Source organism: Labrus mixtus, chromosome 15 (genome assembly GCF_963584025.1).
Source record: "Labrus mixtus chromosome 15, fLabMix1.1, whole genome shotgun sequence".
Lineage (NCBI taxonomy): Eukaryota > Metazoa > Chordata > Actinopteri > Labriformes > Labridae > Labrus > Labrus mixtus.
The window spans coordinates 18,131,694-18,146,668 of NC_083626.1; the positions used below are offsets into that span (position 1 = coordinate 18,131,694).

Genomic DNA, 14,975 nt, shown 5'->3' on the forward strand with positions numbered 1-14,975 from the left:
AAATAATTTCAAGGGGGAGCAGTATTTATAGCTCGCTAAATGAACTAATTCTTAAAAAGGAGGTAGTTATCTGCACTGACACTAACATCCACCAAAAGGCACTCAGATCTCCCAAAGCCATACATACTGTGGATAGTGTTTCTATACAATCTTTGTCCAGGAATGTGGTTTATACATTCCACTTAGTCATTTGAATTGATCCTGGTCGGGGCTGTGAAATCTAACTCTGCACAGATGGAACGGTTTCTTTCTCTCAATCTTTAAGGCATTGAACCTTAATCCCAGCCGAGTCAAGTGGAGATCCTATCAGATGGAAGAAGGTTTTAATTTTCTCAACAGAATAAGCCTCTTTCATTAAGAACAGCCGGAATTGTCATATGCTAACGTCCGTTCTCCACACAGATATGAGTCTGAAAAGCTTAAGATCCAAAGTCTCTCTGCCAGCTCTGTGCTTCCTGTCTGTCTCTGTGTGGCTTTCCACCCCCTCCCCTTTACCCCATAGTTGTCCAGACACCAAAGAGTAATCTCCCCAACTCGGGGCCCCAAAAGACAGACTTCCATGTGGGGACCGCCTGCCCTCCCCAGTCCCCTCTGGCTCCCCCACAGCTGAATCCAGCAGCAGCATTGTGTTTCACCACATCTAAGGTATATCAACACAACTCTCTTTAGATTGAACCCATCTTAGGCACTGTATCAAATACCGTTATATAATACACGTGTTACCATTCAAGAATAATACCATCCATCATTTTAAGTAGTTGTCAAAGTAATCTTTTTTTTTTTTTGGAGCTCATGACGGAAAGAAAGATACACAGAACATTCAAAGGACTTTGATATATCTCGTTGACTCGTACAGTTAACTTGCACGGGGGATTTTCTCTATTATCATCTTAGTTCATTAAATATATTCCTCTAATTTGCAGATTTTAAACATTTGTTTGCAGATATTCACTCAGTTGCCACCAGTGCAATCTTTAAACCAGTTACAACTGTAATACCATTAAATCGTGTTTGTTATGGTCACTGGAGCTGGTGTTTAGTGGAGGAAAATACTCAATAATAGTATCATCACATTTACATATTCATTAAACTGTAAAGCGAGCTGCTGAATGAATTGGATTACAATAGATTGTACAGATGTGTCTGCCTTTGAGTTCAGATTCACTGATATTTTATTTATTTATTTATTTTATTTTTAGTATTTTGCATCTGTTATATTCTTGCTGTTGTTTATGTTCTTCTGTGTTTGGTTTAGTGTTTTTGCTGTTTGTCAAAGCACTTTGTAAACCTGTGTTTTTAGGTGCTATATAAATAAAGTTATTATTATTATTATTCCACATATTCAATTATTATATCAAAATAAAAAATACAGTACTGTGTCTACTCCACAAACCAAACATCTCTATATCTATCTGGTCATCTATGTCTCTATATATAAATCTATCTAAGCCATTTTATTCACTGGATTATTTAACAGATGTGGCTGTTTGGTAATTTTTTCCACATACAGTTTTACCAATGGTTTCTAAGGAACATGATGATAATGGAAGATAGCCTTCGTAAAATTTCATGTACATGATGATCATGATCATAAAATCTCATGTACATGCATAAGGGACTTTCTGCATAGCATACACTACATGGGCGCACAAACACACTCACGCTTTAAAATATGTTCCCCCACGTCTCTCTCGCTCAGCAAAACCATTTCACACATCACATCACTGTGCAACAACTAATTCAATCTCGCTGCTGCACATCTGGAAATAGAGAGCAACCTTTACCTGAAGCTCCTAAAGTGCTGCCCCCTGGTGCCTGAAGGACTGAAGTAAACTCTCTTTAGACAAAGCTCACACGACGAGAAATGTACTTTCAAATGAAGTATTCCCCGGGCTATCACACAAGCTGAGACCCATCCCTTACATAATACACAGGCCACTGTTGTGCTGTTTTAGCCTTTGTGTGTCAACATGCGTGAGCACAATGCTTTTTCTCTACAGATTTCATGTCTCCACCTCCAGCACACTTTCACCTCTTCTTCTTTTTTTTTTTGAGAAAAAAATGTATTCCATTTCTCTCAGACCTATTTTTTGTTCTGTTTTCATTTCCACTGTGACTCTGCCCTGAAGCTGGGCCTCAGCTTCTGTCCAGCTCGACTGGAGTGGGGATGAAAGCTGACTCACATATTCATTAAGACGCATGGCTGCACACACGTCCACAAATAAACAAGGGCTATGGATGTAAGACGTGCACACACGAACCCACACAGATGAAGTAAAGACATGCATGACGCACCTGCTCACATATGCAATCATGCCAGAATACATTTAGTATACCATGAAGTTTTTGAATTAAGGGTTTGAGATTTGAAAATCCTGAAAGTTGTTGACACTATTCAGAGAAATTGTGTCTGTATGTTATGTAATAGTTCAAACCCCCAGAGACATGTCCAAGTGGTCACAAGAGGCAGTCATGCATGCCCCAAAGGAGTGACAGCAGATAACTGCAATCCCTGCTATAAAAAGAACAGCTGACACAGTCAACTAATGCCTATAGATAAACATACAGACACCATGGCACGTCACAGACACCCAGCCAAATTTTTTTTTTTTTTTGACACACACATACTATTTTGATGTAGGCAGTGCACTTAAGAAATGTACCATATTAGCTTCCTGTGACCTTTTCATGTGTGCAGATGACGTAGTGCTTCATGGTGTAACAGTAGCCAGAGGGTGTGACAGAAAGTATTCACCCAGTGAAGTACAAATATTTCTGTCCTATTTTTTAATAAAAAGCAGGCTAAAGAAAAAAAAAAAGCCATACTGTTTATTTTATTCTGCTTAGTACTCACTGCCACCTAGAGGCCTTTTCTAGCAACAGTTAGTATGTGAAAGCCAACACGGGAGTAATGTTATAGAGAGCTTGAAGAAAACAATTAACTCAGAATACGTACACAAACATTTGATGGAAATATGATTCTGTCTTTAATGTAAAAACATCAGTTTGCTGCATTTGCGCTGCAGTAGTGAACTCATAGAAAAAACAGACTTGACAGAGGGCACAAAAAGCAACATAAACACGTGTGGATGAAACCCTGAGATTGTTTTGCCCATTTTTTTTTTTTTTTACATACCATCTACCTGACAAATATACCTTATATAAATACCATGAAATTTACTTTGCTAAAATGACGAATGCCAATGTATTTAAAAAATGTTCTGATCTGTAAAAAGTGAGTTTACCTCTCTCCCATTCTAGACAGAGATCTTTTCTTTCTCTCATGCCGACTTGGCTTTTGTCGTCATCGCAGTTCAATTTTTCTCTTTCTTGATTTTGGTTTTCTTGCATGCTACTCTCATTTCTTCTTCGCAGTTTTCCTCCTTCTTTGGCTGCGGCATTTCTTTCAGCTTTTGGAACTTTTTGAGGTCAGCACAAAACAAAACCTAAAACAGGGAAAGACAATGTGTGAGAACAGCGGACTGACTGTGAGAGACGTGAAAGCAACTCACTGACAGGTAATGAACTCACTGTCTGTGCCCAACCAGCATAAGGGCCCCAAAGCTTTCTGAAAAAATCCCCTGTGAAGAAATAATATATTGGAATAAAAGAAAAACAGTATTTGGTTTGTTAAGATCACATGCAACTGTGACATCCTACTGCTGGATGAAAGAATACTAACCAATATCTCTATGAAGTTTGTCTGTGATGCTCTTTTGTTTATTTCCAGAAGCATAGTTGTAGTCGCGTTTAGCAATCTGCCACACATGTGTGTCTACAGGGACAGCCTCTGCCTTATCCAGGGACATCAGACATACACAGTTTGCAACCTACAGTGGGTAACACAACTTTTTTTTTGAAATTTTTGCCACAATTTATTTCATTTATAATAAAATAAACAAGACTGGTGAAAGCTTTTTACCGCCTTACCTTACATCCAACACCGGGGAGAGTGCGCAGGGCGTCACAGGCCTTCAAATATGGGACACTGCGTAAACCATCAAGCCAACCGAGTCCATGGGTGTCCAAAATCTGTTTCGCACTCTGCTGTAGGAACCGAGCCCTGTATCCAAAACCGAGATCCCTCAGACAAGCCTCTACGCTGTCATCTGACAGTTACAAAGTAATAAACAGCATTACTGTGAAGACAATGAGTAGGCTTGTTGTGCTTGAAATTACACTACATGATTAATTAACCCTCTGGAGTAGCAAGTAAACATGACTGTGATTTTGCATACTTAACTCCTTGTTTGGACATTTTCAATTGTTATCACCTTTTTCAGATTAGAAGTACATGAAAAAAGCTTGAAAGGAATAATAAACATGAGACATGGGCTCATAACATTTCAGTCAAAGAAGCCTGAGAACACACTGATCTTAATGTTCCAATTTAAAGTAATATAGCTTGGTAGTCAGGCCCATGTAAAATATGGATTTGCTCTAATGAATCGTCAGTGAAAGACTGACAGTGAGGGCATTTCTTTCCTTTCTATTATTTGCACTCTTTGAATCAATGAATGGGTCTTATCACATCTTGTAAACACTTAAGAACTGATACTACTGGTATGGTTCTTTGAAATTACAAAACAGAGATATAAATCAGTTTTAAAAGAAATTGTACCTGATAGAGCAGACAGTGTAGGAAAGTTGTAGTAAGATTTTTCATCCAGCTGGCATAATTGGATGCCTAGAGCCTGACACAGCCTCTCTATCATACCCTCGATACGAGAAATGTGGTTGTTGGAGGTGCAAATGAAAGAAAACAGGCATTCAGTGGGGTCCTGGCGCAGCATCCGCACACCTGGAGAGAAACCAAAAAAAAGACAGGTCATTTTTTTTTTGTAAGATTTTTTTTGGGGGCTTTTTTGTGCCTTTATTGTAGAATTAGGACAGTGGATAGAGTTGCAAATCAGGGAGAGAGAGAGTGGGGAATGACATGCCGGTAAGGAGCCACGGGTCGGATTTGAACCCGGGCCGCCCGCTTGGAGGACTACAGCCTCCATACATGCACTAACCACTGCCCCACCAGCGCCCACATGTGAGGAGTTTTTAGCTAGCTACGAAAAAAGAGTGAAATTAATACTGATGCCACTTCATGACCTACAAAAGCAAACACGTTAATCAGGAAGAAGGTTGATTTGAACCTGCTTCCAACAGGGAGGAGGTGATTAAAAAGAATGTTGAAGAACCAGCTTAAAGGACAGAACAGCAAAAATAAAAGAGGTACTGCTTCTGTGGCCAAGGGGGCGCCAAAATGGATCCAAAACCTAACAGGAGCTTTACACACACTTACCTGTGAAAATGTCTGCAATGCGCTTGAAGTGGGGGTCCGCTGCCCCCCATTCCTTGTACAGATCCCCCATCCTAACATTTAGCTGGAAATAATCTCTCAGCATCTCTTCATCCTCATCAGTGTCGTTCTCTAAAGTCACAGGCACTGGCTCGTCCTCTTCCTTCTTCAAATCTCCTTTGAACCTTTTCTTGTGCTCCGTCTGTAGAGAGGCATCGGCTTTTCTTTTCCTGTCACATCTCACTCCCTGGCTGTCCTGGCTGTCGTAAACATGGTACCAAAGAGTGTCATCTGTCTGAGTCAGCGTCCACACTCGTCCTCCCATCGCTCCAGTCCAGTGGCCTTCTGCAGTTTCTCTCCAGCTGTGGGTTTAGATGTGTTAATACAAAGACACACACCATGATCAATCAATCAATCAAACTTTATTTATACAGCACCTTTCAGACAAATTAAATTGCAGTTCAAAGTGCTTAACAAGAGTGCAGAAAAGTTGTTGACAAAAAAGTAGTTTATAAAATCATTGAGAGACTAATGCACACCAATAAGAATAAAAAAAATATGTATAAAAATAAAATAAAATACGACACATAAAAGCAACAAAATATTACAATAAATACATAAGAGGAAAATATTTAAAATTAATAAATAAAAAAGACAATACAGTAATGTTAAGATTTTAATTGATATGAAACACTATATAAAAGCCAGACTGAATAATCATCACAACTAATGATCATAACTGTAATAAATCTGACTGGAAACTCTTGTGTTTTTCGTGATGCTGGCAGGTTAGTTACACCTGAGGTGACGTGACCAACCTACCGAAAAGACTGTCCACAGGCCAACGTGAGATCCAGGCGCAGCTCGGACTTCGCGCAGGCCAGAGACCTCCACAGTTTTGTCCCAGATGACCACACTGCATGCTTGGCCATAGCTGTTCTCCAGCTACCGGGTTAGGCTACCTGGCGTGATACTAATGGGTTAATACTGGCCTTTACTGCACCATTTTCGTAAGACAAAAAAAGCATCTACGAAAAAGAGACACAACATAATTTTGCTTCATAACGCAAATGTCAATCTGATGCAACATTACCAAGATCCCGGTAGCCTCTTCCGTGATGTCAACACACCTGATGATTGGCTCTCTCGCTTGCAGTAGGCGGGAGCTGCAATACGATTCATCTACGATTGGTCCATTCCATCCTCGCTAGTGGTGTCCCATTGGCTGAACTTCCTTTCCCTCTGAGGTGCACAGGAAGTGTACGCTCGCTCCTTTCCCCTAGAACCGAAACGGTGTGCGGCGGTGGCGTGTCTGGGTGGCTCTGAGTTAGCCGGTTTGTACGGTCAAAAATGGCGGATACGTTGACGCTTTTCGCTTCCATTGGACTCAGTGAGCAGAAAGCAAAAGAAACCCTTAAAAATGAAGCGCTGAGTTCTGCCCTGAAGGACGCAATTGTTCAGGTGCGTACAGGGTGACTGAACTGTCTGAAGGGACAGCTGCGAAGTGTGACTGACATCCACTTTTCTTTTTTTTTTACTCACTTGTTGTATCCACCTTCAGTTCTTTTCACGTATTAACTGGGATCTAGATAAAGTTGGCTTACCTTGGGGATATGTTTTTACTTTTAAAGCTACTGCGAGGAGTGTTTAGCAGAATGTGAAACAGACTTCAATGAATGTTGATAACTCTTTATGAGAAATAAAAACAAACGAGACCATTAGTGACAGGATTGACTGTTAAAAAAACCCACAAAAGTTTCTGTATTTTCAACAAAAAATAACACAAAAAACTCTTACTTAAACATGTTAAGGACAAAATCACTTAAGAGATGTACAGCTTTGTCGACAGGGGTCGCCGAAATTCACACAAACAAACATTCCTCACACAAGTAGTGGTACTTCCTTTGTTCACATTCTTAAAGTTGTCTCGTCACGACCACAGACTGTATATTAATCAATACACACAAAATGGTCAACATCAGGTTAATAACACTTTCCCCCCTTCAGCCTTATAATTATTTGGCGCTTGTCACATTTTGAACTAGAAAACTAAATCTGCTTGCCTCTTGCTTGTTTTAATAGGCTCAAAATGTCTGTGGTGCATCAGGAGTGGACAAGGCTATGGGTACTTTGCTGTACAGTATGACGTCTCGCCTTAAAGACACCAAACGCCTGGCATTCCTTTCTGGCAGCATAGCCCAGTCCAAAATCTGCACGGAGCTGCAGCTTGCAGGTATTTCTGACATATTTTGAAATGTTACATTCTGAACTTGACTCATCTCAGCAATTACTAACCCAGTAGATGTGACTTTAAACAATATGTTAGGAAATATTTTCAGATTATTAACTTCTGACACCAGAATATAGTTTTTCTCATAATCAAATTCAGTCAGAACTCAATGTTTGGCATTATGTGTATGCTCTGCTCAAAAATATTAAAGGAACATTTAATGGTCGCAGTATAACACTCAAGTCACATAAACTTCAGGGCAATCAATATAGAGGTTAGGTTCTCTGCCTGGAACTGGCCCAGGCTGGGTCGGGCCAGGATCCCCCCCCCCTGGTCCTGAGGTCGAATAAAAGGCCTTTTTTTTCTGAGATCAGCATTTACACGAGGAGAGTTGGACAGAGCTGTAGAAGTTTCATACACATGTGGCAGGCGTGAAAGAGTCTGGAGAAGCCGTGGTGAACATTATGCAGCCTGTAACACCATCAAGCATGACCGGTGTGGCGAAGGGTCAGTGATGGTCTGGGAAGGCATATCCTTGGGGGACCGCACAGACCTCCATGTCACATCCAATGGTATCCAACAATGGTATCGGTATGAAATCCACCGAGCTATTATCAGACCATATGCTGGTGCAGTGAACGAGGGAGGCATTGATGCCATTGACTGGCCCTCTTGTTCCCCTGACCTGAATCCAATTGAGCACCGATGAGACGGTATGTATCGGTGCATCTGCCGCAACCAGGTACTGTCACAGACTGTCCAGGATCTCACTCATGCCCTGATCCAGGTCTGGGAGGAGATCCCCCATGACACCATCCGCCAACCTGTCAGGAGCATGCCCAGACGTTGGCGAGGGTGTCATACACATACACACTACTGAGTCACATTATTAGTTGCTGTGATTAAATTCATGCAAGTTGGAATAGCCTTTCATTTCAACTTTTTACTTTGAGTTTTGGTGTGATTTTGAATCCAGCCCTCAGTGGGTTGATGATTTTTGTTTTCATTGGTAGTTGTTGTTTAATTTAGTTCTCAACAAATTATACAAGTACACCACATAAAGATTGTCAACTTGAGTCATTTGATAATCAAGATCTGATGTGTGATATAAGTGTTCCCTTCATTTTTTTGGAGCAGTGTATATATTAAGATCTTTAGCTTTATACGTGTGTGTGTTTAGGTTTTATGGATAAATGTCTAAGGTGAAAGAAGTAAGCAGAATAAGTAAGTGTAGAGAATTCTGCAATGTTGAAATGAACGAATGTCTGTTTACTTTGCAGCTGCACTGGACTTTGTTAAGGGCCATCCTCAGGACCCCATCAACCAGAGGGAGTTTGAAGAGGCATGCGGAGTAGGCGTGGTCATCACACCGGAGCAGATCGAGGATGCAGTGAGTGCATGACGTCACATCTCTATGAAGGGCGACTTTTACAAGCGTCACTGGGTGTGATGTGTCCGGTGACACTGAATGTTTTTCAGGTGGAGAAGGTGATCAAGAAGCACAAGGAACAGCTGTTAAAGGAGCGGTACCGCTTCAACATGGGACTGCTAATGGGTATGATTATATGATTACGTTTGTGGAACATTGTTGTAACAATTGAAGCCACAACAGAAAGAAAGAATGACTCACTGAGCGTTTGTTTCTGTTGCAGGAGAGGCACGTGCTGCTCTGAAATGGGCGGATGGAAAAGTCATTAAAAATGAGGTGGACATGCAGGTGTGTTTTTTTTTTTTAAAAGAGAATATGATGAAAGAGGTTGAACATCTAATTTCGTATTTGTGTGTTAGTTCTACGGCATAACATTCCACGTTTTGGTATTTCCTCTTTAAAGGTGCTACACCTGTTAGGACCCAAGACAGAGGCTGACCTGGAGAAGAAGCCTAAGGTAAAACACATCCTATAATTCAAAAGAACATACATTTTGTTCATACGCTTTATGCAAATATTAAATAGATAAAATAAACAAGATAAGAAGTGTTCATTATTGAGCTGTAAAGACTGAGCCCGGCTAGCCTTGTCCCTTTGTATCCGGATTATAAACACAGCTCTGCTAAACTATGTGTTTTAGCCACAAACTACAATTTGCATACAACAATAGTTACTACTCTTTGCAATTACTTATTTCTCAAGAATGTCTCACTGTTTTTATTACTGTTCTGTAAGTGTTAAGATTAAACCTGCGGTTAATCGCCAACTGTTTTTGCAGCCCCAGAAAGCGAAAGTAGCAGAGAATGAGTCCAAGGTGAAGAAAGAGGAGGTGGCAGTGAACGGTAAGAAGAAGGCCGAGCGGAAGGGGAAATAGAGTTTACTTAATTGTGTATGCATTAGGTTAGTGGTTTGTCTGGTTTTTAACTTTGCTTGTTGTCAGGTGGGGCGGTGACAGGGGAGGTAAAGTCACTGATGGAGCAGCTCAGAGGAGAGGCGCTGAAGTTCCATAAACCAGGTGAGAAGGAAAAACACCTGTACAGTGACACAGAGACATCTCTGCTCTTAGGTCGTTTTCCTTTTTTATAAAGTAATGTAAAGGAGTTACACACTGAGTATTTTCCAACCTTGCATTACAGGAGAGAATTACAAAACTGAGGGTTATGTGGTCACACCAAACACAATGAACTTGCTCAAAAAGCACCTGGAGATCACTGGTGGACAGGTACTGCACTTAATTTGTTACTTTAGGTTTTGAGAACAAACAAGATCGTTTGGAGATGATGAAATGTATCGTTTATTTTCTCCTTTAGATACATACTCGTTTCCCTCCTGAGCCCAACGGTATCCTTCACATCGGACATGCCAAAGCTATCAACTTCAACTTTGGCTATGCAAAGGTACAAGTTGTCCTCTGTCCCCACATCACTCCTCTCTTTGTGCTGCTGTTTATTACAAACGTTGTCTCTTCCTGTAGGCAAACAACGGGATTTGTTTCTTGAGGTACGATGACACAAATCCAGAGAAAGAGGAGGAGAAATACTTCACCGCTATCAAAGACATGGTGGAGTGGCTTGGTGAGGATCACTCGAATGATCTCACACCTTTTTGATTCCTTCATGACGATAGTTTCTCATCAATATGTCCGACTTACCGCAGGCTATGAACCTCACGCTGTCACGCACGCATCAGACAACTTCCAGCAACTCTATGATCTTGCCGTGGATCTCATTCGAAGGTGATCATTGGGAACTCTGTGTACTGGTTGGTCTCTGTGCATATAAGCCTGATGGTGTTTAATTGTTATTTTTTTGTTGTCCTTCAGGGGTCATGCATATGTGTGCCACCAGAAGGGGGAGGAACTGAAGGGCTACAACTCCCCTCCATCCCCGTGGAGGGACAGACCCATCGAGGAGTCTCTGGTGTTGTTTGAGCGGATGAAGAAGGGCATGTTTGCGGAGGGAGAGGCTACGCTCAGGATGAAGATGGTCATGGAGGACGGGAAGACGGACCCCGTGGCGTACAGAATTAAATACACGCCACACCATCGGACAGGAGATGAATGGTATCAAACCAGATTTTTTACACTTTATTTTTTTACCATTTCATTCAATATGCTTTTACGACAAATATTGTGACGTGCCTGTCTCTGCAGGTGCATCTACCCTACCTATGACTACACCCACTGTCTGTGTGACTCTATTGAAAACATCACACACTCACTCTGTACCAAAGAATTCCAGGCCAGGTATATATCATTTATTTTATATTTTCTTGTTGGCATACACAGTTTTGTTGCTGGTCTCCTTCCTTATCATTTTTCTTCTTGTGTGACAGGCGTTCATCATATTTCTGGCTGTGTAATGCTCTGGATGTGTACTGCCCCGTGCAGTGGGAGTACGGGCGTTTGAACCTCACCTACACTGTGGTGTCCAAGAGGAAAATCATCAAACTGGTTGAGGCTGGCGCTGTCAGGTAAAACACAAGTTATTCTTTAGCTCTTTTTTTGATTTATATATGGTAACGATTTTTCTTGTAATGAAGGTAATAAAAGATTCATCAAATACTGGAAGCATTTGCACATCACTTCAAACATACGTGAAGAATGGAGGAACGGTTAAAGGTATTCTGTTCTGATTACAGAGACTGGGATGACCCCAGACTCTTCACTCTGACCGCACTAAAGAGAAGAGGTTTCCCCCCTGAAGCCATCAACAACTTCTGTGCGCGGGTATGCAGAAACGATGAGTAGTTACATGTGTTAAGACAGGTGCTGTGTTATATTACAGCACTTATTATGTTCTATATATGCTGGTAGGTCGGAGTCACGGTGTCTCAGACGACAACGGAGCCCCACCTTCTGGAGTCGTGTGTGAGGGACGTGCTGAACGAAACTGCCGCCAGAGCCATGGCTGTGCTGGAGCCACTCAAAGTCACCATAACTAACCTTCCTGAAAACTCGCGGGTTCGTGTATGACTTAAAGAATAACACGCCAAACCGCCCTTTAATTACTTGTAATAAGAGGTTTATTCTGTCTTCTTCACCACAAGTAACATCAGGGTTATAACATCTTCCTTCTGTCATCCTCTTCTGTCTCAGTCAGATGTACGGGTACCAGACTTCCCTGCCGATGAGTCAAGGGGCAGCCACACGGTTCCATTCACACGGACAATCTTCATTGAACAGAGTGATTTCAGAGAGGTAAATGACAGAAACAAAACTCCCACCAGTACATATATATATATTTTTATTTGTGGACAGGGGATGATCATGTACATATTTTGCAGGTGATGGAGAAGGGCTACAAGCGTCTGACACCGGATCAGTCTGTCGGTCTGAGGCATGCCGGATATGTCATCTCTGTCCAGAAAGTCATCAAGGTAAGACCCTGGGTGTTTAGATCAGATGTGCCTTGAAATCTACTCAAAATCAGACGGGACAGAATAATGGGTTGGAAGGATTTATAGGTGATAAACTGCTAAAGCAACAGTCAAAACCACTCCTTCATTCAGTCAATGCGCCACATATTCTCTTTCCATATACTGTTTAGCAGTTCCCTTGGAGCTTCTGAAGTATTATATTTTATTATTTCATTTTACATATCCTGCTAATGTCCCCTTTGTCTCGCAGGACGCTCAGGGCAAAGTGGTTGAACTGGAGGTGACCTGCTGCAACTCTGACGCTGCGGAGAAACCAAAGGCCTTCATCCACTGGGTCAGCCAGCCGCTGGTGTGTGAAGTGCGTCTCTATGAAAGACTGTAAGTGAAGAACAAATACTGGACTATCCTTTCTCAACCGTAATCTGTGTGTAGAAAAATGACTTTAAATAAATTCTTGCTGTTTTTGTAGATTCCTGCACAAAAATCCAGAAGATCCATCTGAAGTGCCCAGTGGCTTCCTGACTGACATAAACCCTGTAAGTTACTTTGCACCACTGTTATAAAGGTCTGTTTGGATTAACTGACATCCATCACATGAAGTGATTGTTGTTCGTTTCGTCTTTTAGAATTCCCTGCATACCATCAGCAGTGCCTTAGTGGAGACCTCGGTCAAAGGAGCTAAAGTGTTTGACAAATTCCAGTTTGAGAGAGTTGGCTACTTCTCCCTGGACCCTGACAGCACTTCAGACAAGGTACAGTAAGAGAACACATCTTTGAAACTGTTATCATTATTGAAAAGCTCCTCAGAGGTTATTTAGACACGAGTTTAAAAACATGTCGCTAACGATGTAAGGTATACCTTTTGCCTTCCTTCTGTTGCAGCTTGTCTTCAACAGAACAGTCACCCTCAAAGAAGACCCCGGGAAGATCTGATGAGCTGAGATCAAGCTGCACTTCTTGCTTCCCATGAGCCCACAGATACATGTCCAAATTATTTGCATCACTTTATGTGTAATATCAGCAGGCACACAGACTACTATGTTTGAGATTGGGATGGATCAGTTACTGTAATAATTACATGTTGAATGTATCACTTTGCTCAATCTTAAATTTGCTCAGTCAGTGTCAGTGTCTGTTTGAGTCTTACATGCTGCAGTTACATTCACTTGCCTTGTTTCTTCTTTGTTGAATATATACAACCTTGGACACCATTGTTCAACAAAGATGTCCTGTATGTTAATTTGATATTAACATACAGGATTTAATATTGACTCCAGGCTGATCTTACACAGAGGAGATGCTCTCAAATGCCATACATGGCTTTTTTGAAAAGGTGGTGAGACACTGCCAAACCATTCTGTGTTTTTAATACTCAAGGGATTACCATCTGTCCTTTTGACAGGAGTTCAGAATAAATCATATTTAAAGAATAGTAATGTGTCTGTATTTACAAGATCCCATTTGTTCTTACAATCTATATATTATATATGAACACTTTCAAATGTTTGATGTGTTGTATGATGATTTCTCTGTTCTGAGTATAATTGTGTAATGACAGTATTCAATCTAGAGGCAGGAGGCATTCATTGATTAGATAACTTAACTGGTTGAGATTGGATTTCACAAAAAATGTAATAAATGTACAACAGAGGGATATTGATTTACTATACTATAACCAATAAGACAAGATAAATCAAACACCAGCTAATAATTATGATAAGAATATATTTTTCTAGGTTCCTGGATGTTGCTTCCTGTCTTGACCAGGACCCTTTGTAAATTAAATTCTAAATCTCAATAAGAGTTTCCTGGTTAAATCATTTATAAATAAATTAAGTGGCAGTTGTGCAACAGAATCTGCCATAAGGCAAATATTGACAGCAAAAAAAAAAGCAACAAGCAAAAAAATGATATGCATTAAATGATGCATACAGAAGAGGACTTAAATGTAAAAAGAAAAAAGGTGTTTGTTGTAACATGCTTCGATGCTATAGATCAGGGATGAGCAACTTTGGTCACAGCAAGGGCTACATTAATTTAATTCTCACTGCCAGAGGGCCAAATTGTAGTATACAAAAACGATTACAGTCAAATTTGTCTCCAATTTAACTCAACATATGCCAGTGATCAAATATTATTATGGACATACTTCTGGTTTTCATGATTTCATGGCAGATTTAGTCATGTTTTCTTCATGTTCCCGATTAATTGATGTGTAAAAATTGACCTGAGGACCACGTTGAGGGTTGATGGGGGGCCGCATGTGGCCCCCGGGCCGCCAGTTTGCCCACCCCTGCTATAGATGATAGTCCGAAGTGAACTATTGTCTTGGATTTTTACGGAAACAATAAGCAGACATGCATCCATTCATATATCAGACACATGGGAAATCTAAAAAAAGAATGAATAATGCATCAAAGATAAAGGAAGAAGAATATAGTATGAATTAAAACACACATGGTGGTCTTCTCCAGTTTTTTCAAGTCAATGTTAAAGCAGATTTTCGTCCAAACAGAAAGCAGTGAGATGAAATTCATGTTCACACCACGCTGAAGTATTTTGCGTGGGAATTAACCCTCACTTGCCCGGAACATCCACAGCACCACTCAAATATTCAGCTCATCTCTTTGGGACCACCTTAAAAGATC

General features: G+C 40.8%; 2 protein-coding genes across 2 annotated transcripts; one reads left to right on the forward strand and one right to left on the reverse strand.

The window, feature by feature from the left end:
* Positions 1-2,963: 2,963 nt before the first annotated feature.
* ogg1 (8-oxoguanine DNA glycosylase) lies at positions 2,964-6,309 on the reverse strand. Its single transcript, XM_061056994.1, has 7 exons — positions 6,113-6,309; positions 5,294-5,652; positions 4,622-4,801; positions 3,931-4,109; positions 3,683-3,830; positions 3,532-3,581; positions 2,964-3,446 (listed from the first exon to the last, which is right to left on the reverse strand). Exons 1-7 carry the CDS (start codon positions 6,220-6,222, stop codon positions 3,315-3,317), a joined length of 1,158 nt encoding a protein of 385 aa, XP_060912977.1. The 5' UTR covers positions 6,223-6,309; the 3' UTR covers positions 2,964-3,314.
* Positions 6,310-6,593: 284 nt separating this feature from the next.
* Positions 6,594-13,759, forward strand: qars1 (glutaminyl-tRNA synthetase 1). Its single transcript, XM_061056993.1, has 23 exons — positions 6,594-6,751; positions 7,373-7,523; positions 8,801-8,910; positions 9,000-9,075; positions 9,173-9,237; positions 9,353-9,406; positions 9,728-9,791; positions 9,890-9,964; positions 10,086-10,171; positions 10,260-10,346; positions 10,424-10,523; positions 10,606-10,684; positions 10,772-11,011; positions 11,102-11,194; positions 11,284-11,421; positions 11,590-11,677; positions 11,765-11,911; positions 12,047-12,148; positions 12,235-12,327; positions 12,578-12,705; positions 12,797-12,863; positions 12,954-13,079; positions 13,210-13,759. Exons 1-23 carry the CDS (start codon positions 6,641-6,643, stop codon positions 13,258-13,260), a joined length of 2,331 nt encoding a protein of 776 aa, XP_060912976.1. The 5' UTR covers positions 6,594-6,640; the 3' UTR covers positions 13,261-13,759.
* The last annotated feature ends 1,216 nt before the right edge of the window (positions 13,760-14,975 follow it).